The sequence below is a fragment of the Neovison vison genome, chromosome 2 (genome assembly GCF_020171115.1).
Source record: "Neovison vison isolate M4711 chromosome 2, ASM_NN_V1, whole genome shotgun sequence".
NCBI lineage: Eukaryota > Metazoa > Chordata > Mammalia > Carnivora > Mustelidae > Neogale > Neogale vison.
The window spans coordinates 211981450-211997906 of NC_058092.1; the positions used below are offsets into that span (position 1 = coordinate 211981450).

The 16457-nt window shown below is 45.4% G+C and overlaps 1 protein-coding gene across 1 annotated transcript in view; it reads left to right on the plus strand.

Moving 5' to 3' along the window:
- The window catches only part of ABCC2 (ATP binding cassette subfamily C member 2), a 75335-nt gene that overhangs the window by 57488 nt on the left and 1390 nt on the right, over positions 1-16457 (plus strand). Inside the window, exons 20-31 of the mRNA XM_044240300.1 lie at positions 1353-1476; positions 1754-1889; positions 3152-3371; positions 3520-3674; positions 6305-6460; positions 8307-8506; positions 9387-9513; positions 11524-11625; positions 12058-12201; positions 13101-13259; positions 14245-14411; positions 16206-16400. Of these exons, the coding sequence (XP_044096235.1) occupies positions 1353-1476; positions 1754-1889; positions 3152-3371; positions 3520-3674; positions 6305-6460; positions 8307-8506; positions 9387-9513; positions 11524-11625; positions 12058-12201; positions 13101-13259; positions 14245-14411; positions 16206-16400 (1885 nt within the window). The remainder of the gene's footprint in view (positions 1-1352; positions 1477-1753; positions 1890-3151; positions 3372-3519; positions 3675-6304; positions 6461-8306; positions 8507-9386; positions 9514-11523; positions 11626-12057; positions 12202-13100; positions 13260-14244; positions 14412-16205; positions 16401-16457) is intronic.

Here is a 16457-nt window from a genome sequence, read left to right on the forward strand (position 1 = left end):
CAATTCCCCTGACTCTCCCATCTTGGGGAGGCAAATTTGAGGCTTGTCCTCCCGTCTCTTTATTTGGCTTCATCTTGTGTAAACCCTTTCCTTGTTGAACAGTCAGTATCTCAGTGATTGCCTGTCCTGTTTGTTGGGAAGTCAGACTTGGGTTTGGTTCCAGGATGAGACTTTTGGGAGAGTTTTGAACACATTCTCTTCCCTCCCGCAGTTAGGAGGCTGCTGATTTTTTTGTAGTTAACCATGTTTGTGAGGTTATTAGTATTCTAGGCTCTAGCAGATCCCAGGAGGAAATTAAACTATCAAAAAACTTCATGTTCTTACTGAGATTTAGCCATTTTTCTTAAATAAATGTTCCTTGGATTGTTGCAAGACTGGTTAATTTCAGAGTTATAAAGTTGATTTTAACAATATTTTGCCATGGGGGCACCTGGGTGGCTCAGTCGTTTGGGCGTCTGCCTTCGGCTCAGGTCATAATCCCAGGGTCCTGGGATCCAGGCCCACATCAGGCTCCCTGCTCAGTGGGAGCCTGCTTCTTGCTCCCTCCCCGCTCATGCTCTCCTTTCACTATCTCTCTCTGTCTTTCTCTCAAATAAATAAAGTCTTAAAAAATATATTTTGCCATTGATTTCATGGGGTTATCAATTTCCAGAGCTCTTTGTCATTGCCACTGATGCCCACGCTGTTTTACATTTTATTTTTAATTTCTAAAATTTCTTTCTTATTTGCAGGATGTTTTTTAAATATTTTAAATTCAGGGATGCCTGGGTGGCTCAGTCAGTTAAACGTCTAACTCTTGATTTTGGCTCAAGTTATGATCTCAGGTGGTGGGATTGAATCCCACATCAGACTCCATGCTGGGCGTGGGGCCTGCTTGGAATTTTCTCTCTCCCTTCCTCCTCCTCTCTCTCCCTCTCTAAAGGGGAAAGGGAGAAAAAAAAAGAATAAAAATAAAAAATATTTTAAATTCATAAAACTTTGTAAAGTTATTTGAAGTTCAAGAAGAGCATTTTCAATTTACACTCACCTCCTTAGTCAATTCTAGGAATTAGGACTCTTCTGCTTATCTACTCTAACCCTTAAAAAGTTCTTTTCTTGCTGCAAAGAAACTAAGACACTTCTGGGAATATTTCTCTCCTTTTGAACATTTCTCTTCTACTAGAAACTCCTCTCTCCTTTATTCTGGTATTCCTTGGTGTACTAATCAATAATCATTCTGGAACAAAATCACCAGCCCGTGTGTATGTCTGGGATCTCTTGCTGAGGGGCCAGCAAGGTCAGAAAAGAATTCTTGTTTGTAGAACTTTGCAGCTCTAAGTTACCATCTCCCTAACTTTTGATGTGTCTCCTAGTCAATGAGGACACTGAAGATGATGATGACTGTGGGCTGATGCCCAGTGTGGAGGAAATCCCTGAGGATGTGGCCTCCTTAACCACAAAAAGAGAGAACAGCCTTCATCGAACACTCAGTCGCAGGTTGGTCATCTTGTCAGCTGGCAGCCCTCGGCACATCCATATTTCCACTCGATCGTTCTCTTTCTCTCTGTGGGCTTTTCCCAAGGGAGTGGACACCGGGATACTCCCAGCCCTTCCTTTGTTTCTTTGAATGGAGTGGGGGCTGGGGGGTGGCAGATTTCCCCCAGAGCACTTCAATGTAAGCAGAGTGACTGTGACACGTGCTTGCTTCTTGACCTTGGGGTGCACCTACGTGCTCAAGAACGCATTCCGCCCCCCCCCCCCCGCGATTTCTCAGTTCTAGGTCCAATAGCAGGCATCGGAAATCCCTAAGAAACTCTTTGAAAACTCGGAATGTGAATACCCTGAAGGAGGAAGAAGAAACAGTGAAAGGACAAAAGCTAATTAAGAAGGAATTCATACAAACTGGAAAGGTGGGCACCATAAAAAAAAGTTCCATTTCAGGTGATACAAGGCTTGGGATCTGAACATTGTAAAGTTTGATAATTTGACTATCTGTCTACAGGAGAGATAAGTCTTGTGTGCTTTGCAAATCGTTAAATTCATCCTTGAAATACTGGTAGAGGCTTTGGGCTTTCTATCAAATCATATTTCCAAGAATGACAGGTTTCCCATGTATATCCTCCTAGCACATTTCATGAATGATTCCATTCTGATATGGGGAGAGAACAATAAAACTGCTTTGAGATGCAAGTCTTGGACCCAGAGAACACTAATAAATCAATCTCAGAGCACACGACTCAAATTAGTAAAGCTTAAGACCTTAAACCTAAGACCTTGGTTTTTTTGTTTGTTTTTGTTTTGTTTTTTAAGATTTTATTTATTTATTTGACAGCCTGAGATCACAAGTAGGCAGAGAGGCAGGCAGAGAGAGAGGAGGAAACAGGCTCCCTGCTGAGCAAAGAGCCCGATGCGGGGCTCGATCCCAGGACCCTGGGATCATGACCAGAGCCGAAGGCAGAGGCTTTAACCCACTGAGCCACCCAAGCGCCCCTACGACCTTGGTTTTAACTTAAGTCCAAATTAATAATTTAACTTGTTTTAAGTTAAAACATTAAAGTTAAAAAACTTAAGTCCAAATTTAAATCCAAATTAATAAGTCCAAATTAATAATCCAAGGTCTACAGTATAAACCCCATCCTATTCTGGTGTGTGTGTGTGTGCGCGCACGCGTGTGTGTGTGTGTGCTGTTGTTGTTGTCGTCGTCGTCGACGTTCCACTCTGTTTTTGTCTTTCTCCCTTAATAGCATCTAGAAGCTCATTAATAATGTGATGTTATGGGGCATCCGGGTGGCTCAGTGGTTTAAGCCGCTGCCTTCAGCTCGGGTCATGGTCTCAGGGTCCTAGGATCGAGCCCCGCATCGGGCTCTCTGCTCTGCAGGGAGCCTGCCTCCCCCTCTCTCTCTGCCTGCCTCTCTGCCTACTTGTGATCTCTCTGATAAATGAATAAAATCTTTAAAAAAATAATAAATAATGTGATGTTATTTCCCCCTGCACTGTATTTCAGCATTGATTATGATCCTGGCCCAATGCAGAGATAGACCACAGATGACCAAACCTTGCTACCTGCTATCCACTTTTCCAGGGGAGGCCACTCCTCCTTGTGATTGGTATTCTAGGTAATTCCTCACCAAATGCCATTAGGATTTCTAACACTGAGGATGGGGCTTTTCAGGTGAAGTTCTCCATCTACCTCAAGTACCTAGGAGCAATAGGATGGTATTCGATATTCTTCATCATCTTGGCCTATGTGATCAATTCTGTGGCTTATATTGGATCCAACCTCTGGCTCAGTGCTTGGACCAATGACTCTAAAACCTATAATGGCACTGACTATCCAGCATCTCAGAGAAACCTGAGAATTGGCATCTACGGAGCTCTGGGATGCGTGCAAGGTACGTCTGATGGCAATAACAGCCATCTCTTAGAGAATCTGTCTCGTCTGTGTACTTTGCCTAGACTCAGGGCAAAAAAAAAAAAAATGCCCTTGTGTCCTTGGCACAAGTCCTGCGGATCCTGCTGACTAAACGGTTCTGTTTCTAGGTGCATTTGTGCTCATAGCAAATCTCTGGAGTGCCCACGGTTCTACTCACGCATCAAACATCCTTCATAGGCAACTGCTAAGCAGTATCCTTCGAGCACCCATGAGTTTCTTTGACACAACGCCCACAGGCCGGATTGTGAACAGGTTTGCTGGGGTAAGTACCTGAATGGCTGTGTGATGTGTTTGTATGTTGAGGGTGTTTCCACCCTGACAGGGACAGAATTCTCCCATGGCCCGAGGCAACCCCATGCCGGTACAGTTCCTCCGTCCACTTAGCATGCACATGCTTCCTGCATACCCAGGATGAGGTCCCAAGGATCCTGGAGACACAGAGACAAAAAGCTCTGGCCCTTTAAGGTGCTCACCATCTAGTGAGGGAAACAACCAAGGAAATGAGAGGAGTATGACGGAAGACAGTAAAACCAGTGACAGCGATGTGTGTAGACTGGTGTTCTGGGAACACAAAACAGTGACAGAGAACAGAAGTAGTAGCTCAGCCTGGGTGACAGGGCAGGAAATGTCAGAAAACATGAGACTTAGGTCCTAGAAGGAACTTTCTTAGCCATGGAGATGGTGGAGCCAGGGGTTGGCTGTAGAAGCAAAATGAGAAGGAATATTCTGCTGAGGGGGAAACACAAGTAAAAGCACTATCACTGGCTAGAATGGTGAATAAAAGGGAAATCAGGAAAACCCTTTGCTTGGTCTATGTTCTGTTCCTGCTTCTATCTTTGCTACTTTAAGAATAAACTGGGTCTGAACTGTGGAAGAGAGCCACATATAATTTAATTTAATTTAATTTTTAAAAGGATTTTATTTATTTGACAGAGCGAGAGAGGGAACACAGGCAGGGAGAGTGGGAGAGGGAGAAGCAGGCTTCCTACTGTGCAGGGAGCCCTATGTGGGGGCTTGATCCCAGGACCCTGGGATCATGACCTGGGCCAAAGGCAGATGCTTACTGACTGAGCCACACAGGCGCCCCAAATTTTAATAAGATTCTAAAACCTGGTCTCTACATACTGCAGATCCTGGAGCCCTTGGCATTCACTCATTCCAAAGCACTTCTCGAGCACCCAAGAGGAACACTGGAATGCTCACTAAACGTTAAGATTGTAGATGGCTCTCTTCCAAGGGCCAAACCCAACTCATTCATTCTCAATGCATAGGAGATAGTAATTTCAGAAACAGAGGAAGAAAGCAAGGAATTCTGAGTAACAGTCAACTGTCATCAGCACAGTTTAAGTCCTCTGTTATTAGAAGAGGGAGCATGTTTTTCAAAATGTCTGAGCAGCTATGGGCCCTTCCTGGTTTTGTCTTGGAGCAGACAGAAGAAAGGCCAGCCCACAGCCAGGTTCTGGGGACACAGTGCCTGCTTCAAAAGTGGGCACATTGATTGGTTTGCATTTATCACTTTCCTCTAGGACAAAATTGGTGACCATGATGTCATTGGGGACCACTTCAATAGGTTTTCTGCTCTTCAACAGAACCTAAAATAGCACACAATTTTAGATGGGAAGATTCTCATGGGAATCTTGCAAAAATTGCACACCCTTTTCTTATGTTGCAAAATATACATAATTTCTGAAAAAAGAATGCAGAACTCTTACTGTGAGTTAGTAAGGCAACTGTTCTATTTTGCTCACTGCTTTTGCATGAAAAAGGAAGCTAGTGTTTGATTACATGGTGAGTTATAGGGGAAGGTGGCCCATGCCTATAAAGGAGAGTTTGATTTAGAATCCTCTAGGATTGATAGCTGAGCCCCTAAGAAGAGGTGAAGGGAAAGGGTGGAAGAAAGAAAGCTGGAGAATCTGTGCCAAGTAGGGGTAAAAAGTAATCTACATAGAACTCATAGCCTGTGAGGATTTCTTTTTTTCTGCCAATCCTGGACATAAAGTTATTTGCATCCTGCTATGACTTTGGGAAGGTAAATTAGACTCAGGAGTCATTCAGGACTCTCTTGGGAAACTTACCCTTTTCAGATTGGGACACTCCAGAGATAATTTGAATTTGCCTTGATAATCACATGTTACTAATTGTAGAATCAGCATAATCTAAGAAATAATCAGTCAGGGAAACCCAAAGTGTAAGTCAGGCTTCCTTGTACAATATACTAAACCATTATCCATTCATCCACCCGTCCATTTGCTCATTTATTCAGCATGACATGAAGGCAATATGGCAGCAAGACCCATTTTTCACCTCTGGGTTACTCTGTTAGAACACTGGTCAGGCAAGGGTCGCATTCAAACTCCTCCTCCCTCTCCCCTTGAAGCTCTGTGCTCGGTGGAGAAAACAACTTCCTAGGTAGAGGATGGTTCTTTAGTCAAGTGGGGGTGACCAGGCTTGTTGACTGGAGCCTTCATACGAATTGAATGCTGGTTATGTGCCAGGCTCTGTTTAGGCACTCAATGGAATTAGGCCCCTTGTATTGTTAGATTAATTGAATTGGCTTGGTTATAGGAGGATTTACCTGTAAAGCTCTATTAGCTTTACATTAAGCCATTACATTGGTTTAATAAATTCAAAAACCTTTACGAAGTCTATTGAAAAAGGTGAAGGGTGACTTCCATGTCTGTTTGGAGGGATTTAGAAAGATGAAGAAATTACAGAAATGAGATTGGCTATTGGGAGGAGCACAACAGTATATTGCAAATGAATATCATGAAATGATTAAACGAAGGAGACACTGAGAACCCAGAATCAAACAAATTCTCTGCTGGAATCAGGAAGATGGAAAATGGGGCAGGAATCCATTAGTATACCATTCTTCTAATTCTGTGTTCCTAGGATATTTCCACAGTGGATGACACCCTTCCCTTATCCTTGCGCAGCTGGATATTGTGCTTCCTGGGAATAATCAGCACCCTTGTCATGATCTGCACGGCCACTCCAATCTTCGTCGTCGTCATCATTCCTCTTGGCATCATTTATGTGTCTGTTCAGGTAGGTTTGGGAACAGCTAGGTCTCCTCTCTTCTTATGAAAGCCCAGTTTCTTTCCTGAGAATCTTCTGTTTTGTCTATTGCTAGTCACTTAGTCCCATCCAGCATCTTTGTCATTTAGTCCTATATTGATATACCAAGGAGCTGTAGGCCACTGTCTAGAGCTCAAACATCAATACCAATTGGTATATGGAAAATCTCACCTTAGCTGCTGCCCCCCCAGAAGCTTATATGGGGCAGATTTATGTTTGGATCCAAGACTACCTTGAGGTAGTCAAGCCATCCAGAGGTTGGCTCTGGATGATCTTGAAGTTCAGTAAGATCTCCCATAATGGTTAAGTCATTGGTTGCTTCTAGAAGGGTTATATACTATGGCTGCTTCCTTGATTGGCTTAGGCTTATCTGCTGGGAGATGTATCTCGGCAGGAGCTAGATCTCTTCTCACTTCAGGGTAGTTCTAGTTTCACTGCGATGCCTATGAATGATGGGATGTCTGTAGGCTCAATGTCAGTATGTTCTTGAGGGAACCGGTGGCTTGAAAGCCAATTCTCAGGGGAAAAAAAAAAAAGAAGGGACTCCATTCCCATATTAAAAACTGATGGGGGCGGGCGCCTGGGTGGCTCAGTGGATTAAGCCTCTGCCTTCGGCTCGTGTCATGATCCCGGGGTCCTGGGATCGAGCCCCACATCAGGCTCTCTGCTCAGCAGGGAGCCCGCTTCCCTTCCTCTCTCTCTGCCTACTTGTGATCTCTCTCTGTCAAATACATAAATAAAAATCTTAAAAAAAAGGGTGCCTGGGTGGCTCAGTGGGTTAAGCCGCTGCCTTCGGCTCAGGTCATGATCTCAGGGTCCTGGGATCGAGTCCCGCATCGGGCTCTCTGCTCAGCAGGGAGCCTGCTTCCCTCTCTCTCTCTGCCTGCCTCTCCATCTACTTGTGATTTCTCTCTGTCAAATAAATAAATAAAATCTTTTAAAAAAAAATCTTAAAAAAAAAAAAACTGATGAGGGGAGGCAAGCTGTGGAGAGAATTCCTTAGGATGATCTTTTCGCCTTGGGAAAACAATTCCAAAAAACTTTCATTCAAGGGCAGCCCTGTCACCTGTGGTAAGGTGATACCCCCTTATTTGTGTTAAGTTCCTCAGGTGCATTGTTACCTCAATGACCGCCTCTCAGCCAATAAAGAAGCAGGATATTTAAGGAAATTTCCAGGTATAACATTTTGAATTCTGACACTCAAACGCCCATCCCTTTCCTGGTTTCAACAAATCTCCACAGAATCTCATAGCACCACTGAACCTCATCCCACTGAACCTCTTCCTTCAACCCTTGTGTCTCAAAATCCAACTGTACACTTCTAGTTCTAGTTCTTAGACTCTTGACACTCCACACATTTCCAGAACTATCTCTATCTTCACAAACCACTGAAGCACAGTATGGTCACTTACCTGACTGTTCAATTTTTGTCTAAACCTCAGAATGCCTTTCTCTGGCCATTTCCTGCCCCTCTCCACTTTCCATGTCCCTTGGATCCCAGCTACAATTTACAAAATCCATTTGGAGACCATTTTTCTAGCTGCTACAAAAACTGTCACTTGGACAGTGTGTGCGAATATGGATGAGGCTGACAAAATTCCTCATGTGGCTATAATCTCCTCGCCTTCATTGTCTTCTGTTCTCCACCAGCCTCTTCCTCTGCGCCTCTCTCTTCATTCCTCTAGCCAGAGGCGAGGCTGGAGGCTTCTGTCTTGTTCAAATATGGGCAGTGCCCATGAAGGTCAAAGGCCACCGAGGAAGAGGTATTCCATCTGCAACATGATTGTGTGACTGACTCTTTACTTTTGGGGTCCAGATATTTTACGTGGCCACTTCCCGCCAGCTGAAACGCCTGGACTCTGTCACCAGGTCCCCAATCTACTCTCACTTCAGTGAGACAGTGTCAGGTTTGTCCGTCATCCGTGCCTTTGAGCACCAGCAGCGATTTCTGCAACACAATGAGAGGCAGATTGACACCAACCAGAAATGTGTCTTCTCCTGGATTGTCTCCAACAGGTGAGGCTGCCCCTGTGTATTTACTGAAATATGCACTTGAAGCTTCCACGTGTTTGATATTAGCTATGGGAGGGGAGGTGTAGCCAGTGATGTGAATTTCACTGTGGCCAAACATGGCTGTCCCATAAGTAGAAGAAAGTATGGGCTTCAGGGTCAGAGACGGGGTCCCTGTGCCTACTTTGCTATTTACCAAGCTAGGTAAAATGCCTTGACCTTCAAAGGAAAATCTCAGTTCTTGTTTTTACAATGATTAGAACATAACCTATATCATAAGTCAAATGACCTCTATAAGCATTTGATATCCCAGGTACCAAACAAGTGGGGTGAGCTGGGCATTCGTAGTCGGCATCCCTGAGAAGTGGATGTGAGATTCTCCACAGGCAGGACACTCTTTGTAGGGTGGCAAAAGAAGCTTGCTTGCTTGGTAAAGCATGTCACTCAACCTTGGGGTTTTGAGTTTGAGCCCCATGTTGGGGGTACAGTTTACTTTAAAAAAAAAAAAAAAGTGAATTCCCAAACTCCACTCTAGGCTCCCTGAATCAATCTCCTGGGAAAGAGTCCCAGAATTTTCTTGCATGAATTTTATATTTTTAATAATTACCTCAGACAATTCTTCTGCTTTGGCGAGTATGAGAGACCCTGAATCACAGGATTCCTTTCATGTAGGAAACTTCCCTAGTACCTTTAAAATGCCATTTATTTTCTAAAACCTAATTTTAAAAGACTTTAGGAACATATGATATAGTCAGATTGAGGTATTTGTGAGAACACAGCCCAACCAACTCAGTCCCTCCCCATGTTCCATGGACATGTAGGTTGCTGGTTAAGGTAAGGAGGTGAATGTCAGTGACACTTTTTCTCTGGTTCTGTTGCCCTGCAGGTGGCTTGCAATTCGTCTGGAGCTGATTGGGAACCTGATTGTCTTCTTTTCATCCCTGATGATGGTTATTTATAAAGATAACCTACGTGGAGACACTGTGGGCTTTGTTTTGTCCAATGCGCTTAATGTGAGTATGAAGGTTGGGAGCTAAATTAATGCACTTATTCTCAAACTGAGTCTAGAGTATACTACGGAGTTTGTGTTCTTGATTCCTTTCTAGATCCAGAGGGACTAAGGAACTGAGGTTCAAGCCCTGGCTCTGTCTCTTACTAATTGTGTAACCTATCGACATGTTCCTTACCCTTTCTGAGTGGGTACCAGTGTCATCTGGAAAAATGGACAAACATTTTGCTGCCCTTGGGAGTTAAGAAAGCAATGTGAGGGGTGCCTGGGGGGCGCAGTGGGCTAAGCATCCAACTCTTGGTTTCGGCTCAGGTTGTGATCTCAGGGTTGTGAGATAGAGCTCTGTGCTGGGCTCTGTGCTGCTCAGCATGGAGTCTGCTTGGGATTCTCTCACCCTCCGCCTCTCCCCCCTACTCTCGTGCACATACTCTCCCTCCCACTGTCTCCCTCTAAATAAATCTTAAAAGAAGACAGCAATTCAATATGACTTAATCTGATAGTTCCCTGCCTCTTTGCCTGATTCTAGTCAAAAGAGAATAAATGAGTTTCTTTTCGTTTATTATTTTTTTTAAGAAGGCTCCACACCCAACGTGGGACTCAAACGCATGCCCTTTTTTTTTTTTAAAGACTTTATTTATTTATTTGACAGACAGAGATCACAAGTAGGCAGAGAGGCAGGCAGAGAGAGAGGGGGAAGCAGGCTCCCTGCTGAGCAGAGAGCCCAATGCGGGGCTTGATTCCAGGACCCTGAGACCATGACCCGAGCCAAAGGCAGGGTCATGACCCACTGAGCCACCTAGGCGCCCCTCAAACACATGCCCTTGAGATCAAGAGTCATAAGCTTCACCAGCTGAGCCAGCCAGGTGCCCCCAGTTTCTTTTCCATAATAGTAACAAAGTCTTTTGAATATGTTTTTCTATTTTTGTTTTTCTTAAATCACAGAATAAATTCTAATGAAGAATGTAGTCCAGTAAACTATATAATGTATCCCCAGTATGACTAGGCAATACATTATTTCCTAGTGCCCAAGGTTGTGGCTGACACTACAATCTGTATTCACTAAAGGATACTCATTTTATGAGTCATTTGGCCATCTTTCACGATATTTTGGGAACTAATATATTGGCTTACATAACTACCAAGTCCGTTCTGTATGGTGCTGTGCTCATTTGGAGTTGTTAAGGCCTAAGGCAATCATGGAAGGGCCCTAAAGAGAACTCTCTTATACACCAGAGTTATTCAGTTCCTTGCGCCACTGCTCCTTCATTACCCTCAACCCCATTTTTGGGCTTATTAACCTCGGGGGGATGGGGCAAAGATGACGATTAGACTAAATGAAAACAAAAACATTCAGATATCAACAATTCATTTCACGTGGTTCTACCTAAACAAAGTGGTTACTCTCCTCTCCAACATCCTGTACTCTCCCTCTTTTCAACCACCATTTGCTCAAAGTAATCCACAGATTCCCCAGGCTCTAGACTGGCGCAGACTTGGACAAGCTCTTACTGCTGGTTACACGTATTTCTGCAGGCAGGAGTTTACTGGGGTAAAGGAGGGTCCTTGTCGATGCTCCACCCCGAGCCTTGGGCTCTTGTTGAAAGCAGAGAGAGGAAGCAGCTTTTTGGACAGTTTTCTCTTATGCTTTCCCCATTTATAGAATGCCACCCACTATTCCTTCTACAGAGAACATTGGGCTTCCAGGCAGGAGATTGGAGTTCTGGTCCCACTCTACCACCTGCCAGCTTCTCCAACCCCAACTTAGCCCCAGCTGCTCTGGTCTCGTGTTGTCTTTCATGTGCCATCACATGGTTGAGGTCTTAATTGTCTTCCAGACCATACTGGTCTCATTGCCTCCCCCAAGGAGGTGAGGACTGTCACTGACACTTCCCTGCTCTCTCAAAGAGCTCAGCATAGTGCTAATACAAAGTGGGCATCAGATTGACCTTATGGCTTGCCTGAATTGGTATCTGAGCCAGAGGTGATCTTTAGTTTTCTGGGTTTTTTTCTGTAGATCACACAGACCTTGAACTGGCTAGTGAGGATGACATCAGAAATAGAGACCAACATTGTGGCTGTTGAAAGAATAAATGAGTACATAAAAGTGGAAAACGAGGTAAGGAGGATTTAGAAGAACCCAGGGACAAGGCAAAAGAAAAATGTTCCCTTCCAGAGTGCATCTTTACCCTGTCTAGCGATTTTACGTGGAGTCACAAAGGGTCTTCTAAAGTTTGCTTTGCTCTAATTCAACCCAATTTCTTGAAACTTAAAATAGGAAATGGTTTAGGGGGAGGTGAGGTCTTGGAATGCACCAAGTTAAAGGTGTCTTCATTCTGGAAGTCCACAGAGCAGCACTGTGGAATGGAGCTTCTTTGATTGAATAAGGCAGGAACCTTCTGGAAGTACTAGTCTAACTCATTCTAGTCAATACAGATGCCCACAGGTGGCTAGGACACTGCTATCCTCCTAGTCTGTGACACGAGACCTGTGGGGACTGTTCAGTGAGTTGCCACCATGTAAAGCACTTCTCTTCCTGTCTCTTTGCCAGGCACCCTGGGTGACTGATAAGAGACCTCCCCCAGGTTGGCCCAACAAAGGGGAGATCCAGTTTAACAACTACCAAGTGCGGTACCGGCCGGAGCTGGATCTTGTACTGAGAGGGATCACTTGTGACATTAGGAGCATGGAGAAGGTAAGTGGAGCTGAAGAAAGGCCTGAATGTGCGTCCTCGTGATCAGGACACAGTTGGACACAGGGGTGGAAAGCAGCTGGACTCTGCTTTCATTATTGGGCGGAATGAGAGGGTCAGGGCAGTCTTCTGCCCTGGGAAGGTGCAGGGACACAGTTCCACCACCAGAGGGCAGGATATCAACAAAGGATCAAACCGACTTACCAAAAAACAAACAAACAAACAAAAAACCCGACTTACCAGGGCTGGAAGGGTTTTCTGCTCAGCCCTTCCCGGTTTCCCTGAGGCGCGGGCGGCAGCACCCGTCTTTGCCTCTGGCTGATGGGGGCTCATTTCCTGTAAGGGCCAGGTCTTGTGGAGGGGAAGTCAGGAAGCACCCAGCCTAGGGAAGGAACTGGTGAGGACAGCAATGTGGTCCCAGCAGAGAGAATGATGTAGTTCTCTGGTCTGCAAAGTCCTGCACCTTCCTGTGGTGCTCCTGTTCTCAAGGACTTGGGGTCTGATGTAAAAACATAGAAACATTTAAAAAAAAAAAAAAAAGTCTGGGTAAGGTTGCTGATGGGGTTCTCAAGTGATGTGAGGCCTGACTTTCCCTTTTCCTCACTTCTAAACAAAGATTTAAAACCTATAATGTCCAGTCATAATTGTAACAGTTGCTGATGTGTCCAACAGTCATTGTAGTTCTGAGCAACAGTGATTGAGAAAGTAGAATGAGAAGGCCTCTTTTTCTGACATCTGGGCACTTTTTTTCTCTCACCAAAACCAAAATATTGTAAAATATCTTTGAGAAGGAGGAGCCAATCACTGTCTCTTTCCACCTGGGGTTATGAATGGCCCAGGCTAAAATCATCCCCCTGAAGAAGTACATGGTGAACTAATGTGCAAAGGAAATGTATTTACAGATTGGTGTGGTCGGCAGGACAGGAGCTGGGAAGTCCTCCTTGACAAATGGCCTCTTCAGAATCCTCGAGGCTGCAGGTGGCCAGATCATCATTGATGGAGTAGATATTGCTTCCATTGGTCTCCATGACCTCCGAGAGAAGCTGACCATCATCCCCCAGGTGAGTTCTAGAACTTGTTCTGTACCAGCCGCAGGGGACAGATTTTATGCAGGAAACATATGCATCTTCTTCTTGATGTATATTCACTTAGCAGTGTCATTTCTGCAGGCTACCCAGAATATCTACGCCCGTTCCCTAAGACACATCCTTTCTAGAACTTAAAAATAACGCTGGCATTTTGTGGGGATAGGCTTGTGTGACTGCCAGCATCTAACCGCTAGGTGGCAGGAACACAACAGAAGTGAAATAGAGCAGATGATTATTTAGCATTTCTAGAGCCCATCCTGGGTTCACAAGACCATTGCAATCAACATTTGCAGTTTTGCTGCTGAAGCTTGAAACCATTAAGCTTTATACTCCCCATTTGCTATCGTTAAAAGACAGCGGAGGGAATTTGCTGCAGGTTTTTGCCAGCAAGTGGAACGCTTAGTGTGCATCAGCAAAAAAGTCTTTCCTTTGGCTTCCTCTGGACCCTCCCAAATAAGGTCTGCCTGGGTGGCTTCTTGGCCTGGGGGTGGGAGGTGGTATGTGGGTCCTTATTAGAATCATTCCTCCTCTGTTCTTGTAGCCAAGACTCTGGGGATGGTTTGGCTTGTCCGATATTCACTCAGTTTGATGTAATCTTTTCTCCAGCTTCTTCAAAAGCTTAATACATTCTTCCATGACTGTACTGTCCCTTCCCTGGCCCACCCCTGATCCCTTCACTTCCATACCCTGAATTTTCATGTGAGGGTGTGGAACATTCCTCTTACCTTCTTAAGATATGCTGAGGTGAACTTGGAAATCCACAAATGAATCTCAAAGTGAAAAAACCGAGAGCTCCCCTTTATCTTGTGGAAGCCCCCTAGTCTTCGCAAGAGCTTGACCACTAATGAGCTGTGCATCTCGGGCCGGTCCTATCTGCCCTCTTCTAGCCACAAATAAAACCTGCTAGACCCTTTCTTGTCATGAGCTTCAATAGCCCCCCTCCTCCCTTGACTCACAGGATCCCATCCTTTTCTCTGGAACCCTGAGGATGAACCTAGACCCTTTTAACAACCACTCAGATGAGGAGATTTGGAAGGCCCTGGAACTGGCTCACCTCAAATCCTTTGTGTCTGGCCTGCAACTTGGGTTGTCTCATGAAGTGACAGAAGCTGGTGACAACCTTAGGTAATGTTTCTTAACCCACTTCCCCCCACAGGCAGTGGGAGGAGGTGGGGGGAAGCATCCCTTTGTTCCTGGTGCTAATAGTATTCTGTGGGATCACAGAATTACTCCGGTCCTGGGTGCCTTCCAAGTGGTAGACAGGGCATGGACCCTGAGCTGAGGAAGCTCCGAACAGAAGGGTGGCCCAGTAGTTCTGGCTTCCCTTGGAAACTTGTTATGAATGCAGACTCTGACGCTAGACCGACTCATCAGAATGTACGTGTTAGCAAGAGTCCCAGGTGAGCTGTGTGTACATTACAGCTTGAGAAGCACTACCTAGAGCAGAGAGTCTTAGTGAGGCTACACACTAGAACCCCTTAGGGAAATATTTAAAAATCCCAATGCTCAGGTGGTTCCCTAGACCCACTGAATCGGGGCCCAGGTGACATCAGTGACATCAGTGTGTAGCCTTGATACAGAATGCCATCCCGTTTGTTTTCCATCAGCAACAGATCTGGGAACTAGCAGCACGTAAGTGGGTCTTCAGGCCTATGCAAAACACCCTTCAGTCCACAAATATGTCCTGATCGTGTAGAAAATGTCGTGTAGCAGATAAGCAGCCATGAGGGGCTGTGGAGCTCCTTTGGCCGGATATGACATGGGGTCCTTGACATGTCTGGTTTGTGAGAACACCACATCCGACCCTCTTTCTCTCTTCATGCTGGGGACACCTAAATGGCGCCACCAGGGCCTTGATTTCAGACCTGGGTTGGAGGGGTTGAAGCCTCCATTTCTCTGGTGAGTGATGGGAGGTGGGTCATGTGGAGAGAGACAGTGGCTGAAAGCCAGACTGGCACCTGGGCCCCAGCCTGCTCTAGGAAGCCCCCCGGGGCCAGGCAGGAGGGCATGCAACCGAACTCCAGTCTTGCCCTGTCTCTGTGCAGACACTACAGTAGAAAACTGGGAGTTCATTTTGGGTGACTTTTCATCGCCAGCAGAAATTTTCTTGTGGAGAATTACAGAACTTTAGCCCGCCCCCCTCTGTTTAATATGTTCCCTAATGGCCACAGCAGGAAAGAGCAATTAGCGAATTCCCAAATATTTCCTCCACATCATTTCCCAAAGCTGCTTTATGTAAGTAAGAGGTCCAGCCTTCATTACTGGCTTTTAGCAAATTAAAGCGATTTGCATTTTACAAGCATATTCGATTTCCACATACATTGCATCTCACACCAAGACACCGTGTTCATTAGATAGCTACGTCTCTAATCAAGGCAGAAGGCCTTGAACAAATAATTAGCCTTGAGACTAGAATTACACATTAAAATAATGAATGGATTTGCTGAGGCTGCTAAGAAATGCCACTGGGACATTCTGATGTGGCGTCACCCTATATTAATGGTGTTGGGTCAGATACGGCTGTGGTGAACTTGGTGACCTCCCATCCTATTTTGGAATTGCTGTTGGTGTGCTGGGATATCACCTAGGGATCCAAAGAACGGTTCCCCGGCTACGGTTTTCCAAACTCATGAAACATGGAAATTGCCTGGGGTATTTATTAAAAAATACATGCCCTGAGGCTCCTCCCCCTTGTATTTGAGAAGAGCAGGACCCAGGCCTATGAATTTTTAAAATTAAGCACCTGCGGTAGGAGAGAGTTTGGAAAACCTTGTCTTAACCTCTTCTGTGAGGTGTTTCTTCTGGGGGAATTTAGGAGTTGGGGTTTCAAAAGTTGGATTTGGAACGTGACCTACCCCGTCCGTCACACACTGGCCATGGCTCCCAGGGGCCATGCTCACTTTGATCCCTTGGCTGCAGCGTAGGACAGAGGCAGCTGCTGTGCCTGGCCCGGGCTCTGCTTCGGAAATCCAAGATTCTGATCATGGACGAGGCCACCGCTGCCGTGGATCTGGAGACTGATCGCCTCATCCAGACAACCATCCAAAAGGAGTTCGCCCACTGCACCACCATCACCATTGCACACAGGCTGCACACCATCATGGACAGCGACAAGTGAGTGTGGGGACAGCTTGACAGACACTACTGGGCCCTTGAATGACAGAAACAGCA